The sequence below is a fragment of the Ipomoea triloba genome, chromosome 5, assembly GCF_003576645.1.
Source record: "Ipomoea triloba cultivar NCNSP0323 chromosome 5, ASM357664v1".
Classification (NCBI taxonomy): Eukaryota; Viridiplantae; Streptophyta; class Magnoliopsida; order Solanales; family Convolvulaceae; genus Ipomoea; species Ipomoea triloba.
In genome coordinates this window covers 20,836,472-20,848,212 of record NC_044920.1, presented here as the reverse complement: position 1 = coordinate 20,848,212, position 11,741 = coordinate 20,836,472, and the positions used below count along the sequence as shown (strand labels likewise).

The following is an 11,741-nucleotide window of genomic DNA, read 5'->3' as shown; positions in this document are numbered from 1 at the left end:
CTTTCCAATTAAAACCTTTTTGGCTAAACCTTTTTGACTTTTTCTCTTCAATATGTTTTGTAATTTCAATTTGACATTTGTGCTTGAACATTGATTTTTGTATAAACTAATCTTATGAATTATTAATATTTTGCTTTACTTTATATGTTTTCAAATATATGTTCTTACTTTATATTTTATTAAAATATATTGATTTCACTATTTTATATTTTAATATATAAACAAACCTATTTAAATTTAAAACTATTTAAATTGTATGAAGATGTCATTTTTAGTCTTTTACATTTATCAGCTTATCAAAAAGTTAATTTTACCAAACACTTTTAAGCATAACAGCTAGCTTAACAGCTCTTGAGATTTCAGCTTCGAGCTTATAGCTTTTCAGTATTCAGCTACTTTTTAGCTTTCAGCTACCTTTTCAGTTAGGTTTGCCAAACATAGCTCTTATGGTAAATTACACCATCTTGCTCAAGCATCTTTCTCTTCTCCAAACCTTTTATCCAACATTATCTTTGCCTTGACTACAACGCTCCTAGCACCAAGGGAGGTAACAAATAAGATTTTAAGGATAGTGTAGTGAGTACACGACTCAAGCTAACCACGCTCTAGAAAAATCCTTTTGTATTTTTGTGTTTGTTATTTTCCAGAAAATTATTTTCGTAGTAATATTTCATAACACATGAAGAATGTAGTGAGAGAAAATTAAAAGAGTAGGATAAAATGTGACAATGTCACAATAGTCAAGAGCTAAAATTGGAATTTGCCCTATCCTATTTTGTGAAAATTTGTAAAAGATATTATTGCATTTCCTACTCAACCATTGTTTCTGAGTCCACCAATTTAGTGCAAATAACAGAGTGTTAGATAAAATTAAATTAAGTTTAACTCTAAAATTCTTCAAGATGTATATCAAGAAAAGGGATTGAAACAAAGCTATAGATGCACCCAAGATTAACTAGCACAAGATGAATATGATAATGACAAAGAAGCATGGATAGCCATGGATTCATTATCCAAAAATTGCATCAATCACTTCCACTTGAACCACCATTTCTGACCAATGCAAGAGTGAAGATAATATAAGATATACACAAATTAGAAGTATGTAGCCTTTGATTCCTACAATATTGAAAATACATAAGCATCTTAATGGATGTTTCAATTCAAAATATATACTAAGTGCAATCTCAATCATACTGTTTATTCAATGCCATTGTGATAAAAAGTTACAAGGATTTTGAATTTTCTATAAAATAAAATATACAATGCAATTAGGCTTACAAACATAAGGATAAAACACAAATTAAAGCAAGTTGATGAACTATCACAAGTGCTGAATTGAAGTGCAGCAAGCACTATCATAGAAATTCAAATTATACCAAAGGAATCACTGAATTGCATAAGCCACTTTTTAACCCATCAATAACACGTCAATAATATCAAGCAAGGGAATAAAACTCTTATCTATAGAAAGATTCCAAAGAGATTTGCTAATCCATTTAATTGTATCTAGTATCAACAATGTGCTTTACATTTGTTCCCCAAACCCCACCAGGCCACCACCCTCATAAAAATTTTAAAAAGAGACATATAAAATATTTTTTAAAATAAAATAATAAAAGAAGAAGATGATGAGGAAGAAAATATTTGTTATTATTATTATTATTATTATTATTATTATTATTATTATTATTTGTTTTAACCACAAAGGTAGATATATAACCAATAGAAATAATTTAACCTATTAATTTCAATTATTTCGGTTATAAATAAAATCAACTATAAATTTAAAATTTAAATTATTTATTTTGAGTTATTGGACAAGCCTTAACTCCATTGAGGGGCATATATACAATATTTAATATTCTTTTTTAGAGTTAATTCTATTTTTGGTTCTAGATTTATAGGTAACAGTCCACTTTTAGTCCTTTTTTTTATTAGAACATCCACTTTTGGTTCTAGTATTATCATGACATGACTATTTTTTATTCTTTATCAACAAAACAGTTTAAATATCGTTAAATACAAGAACATTTCAGTATTCAATTATGGATGTTTTTAAAAAATAAACATAAAAAAATTATAGCAGTTCAACATACTTTGTATAAAAAAGATTGAGATGTCTTTGTATTTAACGATATTTCAACGATTTTGTTGATGAAGGACTAAAAATGGTCATGCCACAATAATACTAACTTGGACCAAATAAGTATGTTCTAATAAAAAAAAATACTAAAAGTGGATTGTAACCCATAAATCTAGGACCAAAAATGGAATTAAAACTTTTTTATATTTCTAAAATGTACTCAATTATCTAATAACTGTGATTATTATTTGTGCGTAATAGACTTATAATTGAAGTATTGAATAACCATTTTTATTTTAAACAAAACCGACCACCAATAATTAGTTTAGTTATCGGTTATCAATTTCATTGTTTATTTGGAAAATTTTCTCATCAATGCCTATGATTATATGAAAAAAAAAAAAAAAAAAAAAGTTACCCGCACGGGCTTAGCACACTGGTTCAGTAGGCCAACAAGTAGGTCATATTTGAAAGAAGAATCTTCGAATCCCGACAGCGAAAGTGTGGGAATTATGTTCAAAGTGAACAGGTCCCTTGTACACCCGCACGGCATTTAATTTGGCCCTATCTGCTGAGCCATTGAGTCCCCATAATTTACATCCTCCTAAATATCGTTAAATACAAGAACATTTCAGTATCACTATTTAATGGGAACTTACATCAAATTTACAATAGATTGTAGAGTAATGTTTAAGTTAGAGACTTAACCGACGTACAATCACGAAAATACATATTTATCCTTAAAAGTAAAATTAAGGCACAAATTAAACAAAATATATACAAGGCTCCATTTATCCTTAAAAAGTAAAATTAAGGCACAAATTAAACTATAGAGCCCTTACATGTATCTTTAGGAACAATTCTTATCGATGTAAATAGTAGAGGATATAAAGTGGGTTAAAAAACAGGTTATATATTCTGTCGCCACTTACACCGGCCGTGTTACAAGGAAAAGAAAATTCACATAATCTCTCATTCAATGAATGGATCGACTTATATCTTTCAATGCCCATATGGATAGGAAGCAGATAAATATATGTAATCTCACAACCTCAGCTCCCAACCTACTCATTAATTACCACAAAAACCATTTCACAATTTATTTTCTTTTATGCATTTATTTATTTTTACCGAGACTAATTAAGGAAAAGGCTGCAACTTTATATTTATTGTTGTCACTAACTTGGTTGGTAGTAATTTCAATCTTTATCCAATCCAAGTTGGATCCACCTCCACAACCCCAACCCCAAGATGCAACAACTTAAATGGTTATTTTCACTTCAACCACTTTAATTTTAGGATTGTTAAACTTACACGCAGTCCCTCAATTTCTTTTGAAGTCATTCTCAGACCCTATAAATTTTAATTAGTTAAGGGATTCTCGTCTTAAACAAAAGATTCTATTTTTATCTATCATAGTAGAGGATACTATTATATGTCTTGTTATATAAACGAGTGATCCTTTGACAAAGCATAGTACGGAGTATTATTCAATTAGTCATCAATGAATCATAATGGGAGATCAAATACATATGTAATAATAATAGTTGTAATTCTTTTTTTTTTTTGTATATAATCTCCTCGATTTGACAGAAATGAAGGGAGAACACATTTAATACCCTATAATATCTTCTCATCTACATACTCTTTAATTCACACAACATCCTCTTTCTTTATTAATTGTAATTATATAAATTTGCATCGCTGATTACACCTAAACATACATACGCTTAAAAATTTATTGAATTAACTCAACATCAAACACCTACCATCATAATCATCAGTCACGTTAACAATAATACTAGAAATATTTTATTAGATTTAGGATTATATTCCAACTTCATCTCTAAATATTATTGTAATCCTACTTTTACTAGTCATTCTCTAATTAGGACTATCTCTTGTATTCATATAAATATATTTCTTCATGTACTTTAAAGATACGGTTGATCAATAATAAAATTCTGTCTAGAAATTCTTGTTTTCATATGGTATCGGAGCAAATCGATCCATTAAGAAGGACATTTTTTGTTAGTGTTGAAGTATATATAATTTTTGAAATAGAAGGGGAGGGGTTTGAAGTGGTATTGAGTAAAACATAAGGGGTGAAAGTGAAATTATGTTTTTGGGTTGATATTGTGGGGCCAAGACTAGGCTTTGACAGTTGACACCTGCCCCCTAGCATTGCCTTGAAAAATCCTATAAATACCTCCCCACGGTCTCAGTAGTTATAATCACTTCCATTCAAAGTCTTCTACGCTGAATTCATATATATATATATAGAGAGAGAGAGAGTGAGTTTCCATTTGAGAGATTTAGAGAGAGAGAGAGAGTGAGAAAATGGAGAAAGGCTCCGTGAACACGAAAACGGATAACAAAAAAGCCTCCTCCATGGAGGTGGTCCAGAAAGCGGCGGCTCCGGCGTCGGCGTCGGCGTCGGCGTCGCGGCTGTGGAAGATCGTAATGGTGGCGGCGATCGCGGCGGGGGTCCAGTTCGGGTGGGCCCTACAGCTGTCCCTACTCACCCCCTACATCCAGCTGCTGGGGATCCAGCACAAGTTCGCCTCCTTCATCTGGCTCTGTGGGCCCATCTCCGGCATGGTCGTCCAGCCCCTCGTCGGTTACTACAGCGACAACTGCACCTCCCGCTTCGGCCGCCGCCGCCCCTTCATCGCCGCCGGCGCCTCCCTCGTCACCATTGCCGTTATCCTCATCGGCTTCGCCGCCGACATCGGCCATGCCTCCGGCGACTCCCTCGGCAAAGGCTCTAAGCCCCGTGCCATTGCCGTTTTCGTCGCCGGCTTCTGGATTCTCGACGTCGCAAATAACATGCTACAGGTAATCTATCTGCATGATCGGACAACAATTACATATATATTCCCAAAAATATTATATTACGATAATTACATATAATCACGTTTTTTTAAATAAATAAAAGTTATTTAATAATATCAAGACAGCTGGTATATGGCATATGAACACAAACTTTGTTCACGAGTTCTGGGTAGCTAATTTTTTTTGTAGAGTTTTTGGCTGCTAATTCATTGTTATATATATATTTTTTTAAGATAAAAGAAAAAATTTAAAGTAACACTTATGTGGGACTGTCTCAGGAATTTCAATTTATGAGACCGGTCGATTTTTTAATTAACGAGTCAAATATTTAATTAATGGGTTGGATCTACATCATACCCAGTCAAAGATCCGACATGTCTCATGATTAAGACCTGTTAAACGGTACATACCACACCAATTTTTGCCAAAAACTAATTAATTACTATCACATCTCTACATAAACAAATTGAAACCATCATTTTAAGCAAGCCATGCCATGGTCCCTCATCAGCAACTACAGTTGTTATTAAATTAAGTTGTTAACTACCCACCAACACTCACATAATTCAAGTGGAACAAGTTTGATTCTAGTCAAATAAAAACTTTTGACTTAAATATATAAATTTTGTTTATATAGTATAGTAATTATAGTATAATTTATAAATATATAAATTTTGTTTAAGAATATTATGACTTAAAAATAATAAAAGTAAAATTTCTATAAAATCTTGTTTACTGAACCAGACTCATAAAATGAGTACTATTGTTCTTATTTACACCCAAATTAACGAGGAGTTACGTTGATTCTCAGGGCCCATGTAGAGCGCTGTTGGCGGATCTGTCCGGTGGGAGGGCGAAGAGAATGAGAACGGCGAACGCTTTATTCTCGTTTTTCATGGCGGTCGGGAATGTGCTGGGCTACGCCGCCGGCTCATACTCTCGACTCTATAAGATCTTCCCCTTTACTAAGACCAAAGCCTGCGACGTCTACTGCGCCAATCTGAAGAGCTGTTTCTTCATCTCCGTCACGCTGTTGCTCTCCATAACCACCTTGGCCTTGACGACGGTGCGGGAGAGCGAGCTGGGGAAAGAGGTAGACGACGACGAAGACGACGAGAAGGCGGAGGAGACGGAGAAGCCGGCGAAGGTGCCGTTCTTCGGCGAGATCGCGGGGGCCTTCAAGGACCTGCCGAGGCCAATGTGGATGCTCCTCCTCGTCACGTTCTTCAACTGGCTCGCCTGGTTCCCCTTCCTGCTCTACGACACCGACTGGATGGCCAAGGAGGTCTACGGCGGCGAGGTCGGCGACGGCGGCCTCTACGACCGCGGAGTCCACGCCGGCGCGCTGGGGCTCCTGCTCAACTCCGTCGTCCTCGGCTTCATGTCGCTCGGCGTCGAGCTCCTGGCTCGGCGCCTCGGCGGCGTTAACAAGCTCTGGGCCGGCGCCAACTTCATCCTCGCGATTTGTTTGGGCATGACGGTTTTGGTCACCAAATTGGCGAGGAAATCGGAGAGGCATGACCTCCACGGCAACTCCCTCGGCCCCACCGGCGGCGCCAAAGCCGGAGCTTTGCTCATCTTTTCCGTTCTCGGAATTCCTCAAGCAGTAAGTCTTTCTTTTCCCTTTTTTCTTTTTCTTTTCATTTATGGCAATTCAAATTTTGTGTATCATGAATGGTTTAATTACATGTTTGACTTTCTTGTAGAAAGCCTAAAGCCTACGTCTAGAGAAATCATAGTGTATACGGAGTATATAGTAAATAAAAATAATATTGCTATTTTCAGTAAAACTTATTTTTACTAAATAAAATTTATAATTTATTTGTAACTTAAAAACTCTCAAATAAGTTCTAACAAACATAGTTTAAAATAATAGTTTATTTTGAAACACTACTTTAAGTAGCATTTTAAAATAAGCTATAGTAATTATTAGCTTTTAAGATCTCATAGGACGGTATGGAATGACAAAGGTCCTATGAAATCATTAGGTATGAATAGAATTAGTTGACTCAATTTACATTCTTAGATAGTAACAGTGAATTTTCATCATTAAAGTGTTAATGTATAATTTTAATTGATTAATTAAAAGAAAGAAAAAAGTTGTCGAGGAATAAAAATTTGTATTATCAGCCTTGTATTTCCGTGTTTCACGAAAGAAGCCTTATTAGATTTTGCGTGGGCGGTGGGAGGAAAATCTGCTGGGGCCCAACCCAACTAATTAGTAACGTATAAGTAGCCGCAAGGCATTATATATGGACCGACATTTACCCTTTTTCAAAGTTATAGGAATTTGCATATTTTAAATTTTTAATTACCGCAATAACACGTGGTAACTTGTTTTCGCATTCATACTGAGTTATTGCATGAAATTACTGAATTAGTGCTAAGTGGAGAACATGCAGTGAGTGGAACTACACAACATTTACTGCCTCATAAATTTGTGTTATCTTTTTTCACAATTTCAACAATCTCCATTCTTTTCTCTTTTTTATTTTTTTCTTTTTGATTCTGACCACTTTGACTATGCATATTTCTTATTTCAATTGGCCCACAACACTCATAAATGTGAAATTTTTTATTCAGTCATACTTGAAAATGTTCAACAATGAGTAAATTAAAAAAAAAAATCTGTTAATTATTAATGTACTTGTGATCTAATGGTACGAAGTGATTTTCTTAAATGGGGTCATAGATTTTAGTCCGGTAGGAGCACTAAAAAATAAATTAAAATTGTAAACTTTTTTTCAAATTGATACTAAATGGTATAAATTTTGAAGTAAAATAGTTAAGAGAGAAATTGATTTTTTATTATAAAATCTCAAAGACAAAAAAAAAAAAAAACAAAAAAAGAAGGTGTAGTTGTGAGTTGTGACTTTGGGAAATGTTAAATGGATAAAGTATTTAGATTTGGATAACAATTCTTATTGGAACACTGATTATGAGATTTGTTTGGACAGCAGTCAACGGATACGAAGGTCCAATCCTTTATTAAAGCGGTTGAATTATATTATATACTTTCGGTCTTTATTTTGAACGCAAATTACGCAAATTAACGTCATTTGCTTTATTGTTTTTATTATTTTTCATAACAATAATCTTAATAATAATAATAATAATAATAATAATAATAATAATAATTCTAGACTGTCAAGTCTAATAATTTGGCATCATTTATATGATTTGTTTTCGTGTATCAGAATAATTTATTTTGTGCTAGTATATGATATTTGTATATGCTTGATACCATATAAGGATGGAAGAGAATCTCCCTTTTCCCTATTTGGCTTCCTTGACATACAATTTGTTGATTTACCTATGCATGAGTTTTTATTTTTATTTTTAGACAAGTACAAGGACAAGATTACAATAGCATTGATTCCCATCTTTTGTTTCATCCTTTTTTATATTCTTTGAAGATAAAATTTCATTAAACCCCTTTTTACTCCACACTTTGAAATATCTGTTTATTTGATACTATAAACTTGAAGTTTTTCTAAAATTTTTGACTTATACCGAGTACAGTCGACACTTTAGACTTTTTTATTTTTTAAATTTTTTATCAATATATATTGCATGGGATGGAGATTAGGTCAAGGGTATATCGTATATACAGGTTTATCCAAAACTTTTGGCTTGTACCGAGTACAATCGACACCTTAGAATATTTTTTTTTCTTCAATTTTTTGTCAATATATGTTGCATGGAATGGAGATTAGGTCAAGGGTATAGCGTATATATAGGCTTATCCAAAACTATGCCAATAAACAATGGCAACATTAGATAAGAAAGCTTTAAATGCTAAAGTTGCATGTGTTGCTTTCCTAGAAGTAGTTGTGAAGTGAGTTTCTTGATGAGGTATTGATTGTTAATTTGGAGAAACAGTCAGACAAGTTTGACATTGGCAATGACTTGAATGACTCAATGACTGGTCTCATCATTATTTCTCTTTACTTATTTATTTTGTAGGTGACTTTCAGTATCCCATTCGCTTTGGCATCAATTTTCTCAAGTAATGCAGGTGCAGGACAAGGTAAAATTTTCTTCCACTAAAAAATATTTAATCATATAATATATATAACATTTGAATTCATGTTCTAATAATGTTGTTTAACCTTCGACAGGTCTCTCACTTGGAGTCCTAAATCTTGCAATTGTCGTTCCTCAGGTACTTTTTCGTCATTTCCTCAAATCATGTTTGGATATAACAATTTTTTAAAAAGTAATTTTATTGTTGAATAGTAAAAATAACAGGTAAAATAATAAAATGTCAATTTTTTATTCAATTTTTACTACTACAATAGAATTTAATTATTAGTATTAAAAATGTCATAATGCAAGTCAATCCAATTGAATTTTTTAAAACACAATGTCTTGTACTTATTTATTGTGTCAACATATTATACAAAAGTTGTCATGTACAATATATGATCAAAAATAGTAGTATAAACAAAGTTAATCTCAATATCTGAAATTTTAATTTACTCTGATTAAAAAAAAATGTGATTAGACAAAAAACAGCATATATTATTATAAGAATCTTTCTTTATTACTTAATTTTGTTTGTAGTATAAGATCATTTTATGTACATTGTGTGGTCCATTGTGGTTCATTTGTTGTAATTTGGAATCAGATTCTTTGACCCACCTTAGAAAGGCTTGATAATAGCTTTATTCTAGTAGATAGATAAAGTCTGTTGTCCCCCATCCCTCAGACAACCTAAATAACATTGTTACTTCTAGAAAATTAAAGTAGCAACTAAAATGTTTAATGTGAGCATACCTCTGAACTTCGAACTTGTAAGGATTGCATCACAACTACTATATGATTTATTGCTACAACTTCCAGACATGTTTGGAGGACCTTGCAGTACAATTGTATCCAGATGCAGTGTAATCATATAGTAACAGTGGTGTAATCCTTGACAAATTCGCAGTTCGTAAGTTAAAATTGGTCTTCATCTAATTATGGACCTTTTATATGTATATATGGTCCAAGTAATAAATATTTGTGATACTTTTAATATAATGAGATATATGATGTGGCTTCATTCTCCCCTGTAATTGATGTAAATAAAGTTGTGGCATAGACCCCCAGCCCGTGCTCCTTACCTCTATCTATCCAAAGGTTTTTAGGTAGTAAATTTGCTCACATGTTTACATCTTACCTGGAACCACAAGTTTTAGATCAAAGTCGGTTTTGGTCTAATCTAGAATTTCTCCAAAAAGCATGACAAGCACAATGATGACCCTTTAATTGATGGACATAAATTAAGTGTATTTAGTTATATGAATTTGGTCGTATTCAGGCCGGATTTTAGGGCGTGCAAGATGTGCGACTGCACAGGGCCCCAAAATTTTAGGGGTTCCTAGTCCAGCTTTGACCTAATAGTTAGTATATGTATTTGTGATTATATTGATCTAAAATTAGATTTTTTTTACATTTTTTTCTTTGCAATTTTTCTTCAATTCGCATTTTATTTATACTTTAATAGGGTCTCACTTAGTTATTAGCACAGGGCCCGCAAATAAAGAAGCCGGCCCTGGTAGTATTTGTTTGAGTTTAACAACGTTGTATGAAAATGGCACAGATGTTGGTGTCAGTGGTGGTTGGACCCTGGGACGCACTGTTTGGCGGCGGCAATTTGCCGGGATTCGTGGCGGCGGCGGTTGCGGCGGCGATAAGCGGAGTATTTGCCATCACACTGCTTCCATCTCCTCCTCCGGATGCCAAGGCTACAGTACCTGCTGGTGGTTTTCATTAAATGAGAAGCTGGGGAAAAAATTCCCCTTTTTTTCTTTTTAAACTTTGGTCTTTTTTTTTTTTTTTTTTTTGCCTTAAATAGAGCCTAAGAATATAGGCTCATGAAGTTCCCTTAGGCGTCTCTAGTTGATGCCTATCTGCAAGCTTGTTTATTTAGCTGCTCCTAAGGAATTGTAGTGTGTAAGAACTAAGAAGTGTATTTTATGTCCAGTCAAGAATGAAGATTTCTGTTTAAGGTTTTCATTTTACGTGAAACAAAAAAGGAAACAAATCAAATGAAAAGCTCCAAAAACAAAAAATGAAAGGTGTCTCTTAACCCATCCTTTGCCAAGAGTGTCGTGGTGGTTTTCAACTTAAAAGGAAATACATAATGAGTGAGGTACCAAAACTGCCAAAACATATCTAAGCTTATGAATTCTCTAGTACATATTCACTGTTGGGGATAGTTTTTTGTTTCAACTACATCAACATAGGAAAGTTCGTGTTTTGTCATTTTAAATATGTTAAACTCAATCTTGTGCTTCGCAATCTCCGACACAAGTTTTTCTCTCTTTACATCAATTATGGTCCCAACAATTGCTAAGAATGGTCATTCAAGCATGATAGGGATCTTGATAATGGGATCGTCCTTTATGTCAAGAATTACAAAAATCATTGGAAACTAGCATAATATTGGTCCATCATGACCAGAATATCCTCAAAAAAACAAGAACTCCACCTTAATTGAGTGATCCACTATTTGTAAGGTCATGGTGGTGGGTTTAGCTCACAAATATTTAGTATTTTGCAAAGTGAATATGGCATGAGACTAACACTAGCCTCCAAGTCACAAAGGGCACGACCCACTACAAATCCCCCCCAATACTTGGGATGACAAAACTACACTTGTCCTTGAGTTTAGAAGGCAAACACTTTTGAAGGATTGCACATGTCAAGGCCCCTTCGCTCAAGTTTATGTTGGTGGAAATACACCAAATAATAATAATAATCCTACAAAAAGTATTATTAGTAGTAAGTACGAGTCGAGTTGCACTCTCTCTTGAAACAAAACCTAGGAGAG

The 11,741-nt window shown here is 33.7% G+C and overlaps 1 protein-coding gene across 1 annotated transcript; it reads left to right on the top strand.

Annotated features, from left to right (window-relative positions):
• The first annotated feature begins 4,354 nt into the window (after window positions 1-4,354).
• LOC116019998 (sucrose transport protein-like) lies at window positions 4,355-10,924 on the top strand. The gene is made up of 5 exons (XM_031260423.1): window positions 4,355-4,924; window positions 5,733-6,527; window positions 8,888-8,951; window positions 9,043-9,086; window positions 10,509-10,924. Exons 1-5 carry the CDS (start codon window positions 4,427-4,429, stop codon window positions 10,680-10,682), a joined length of 1,575 nt encoding a protein of 524 aa, XP_031116283.1. The 5' UTR covers window positions 4,355-4,426; the 3' UTR covers window positions 10,683-10,924.
• The last annotated feature ends 817 nt before the right edge of the window (window positions 10,925-11,741 follow it).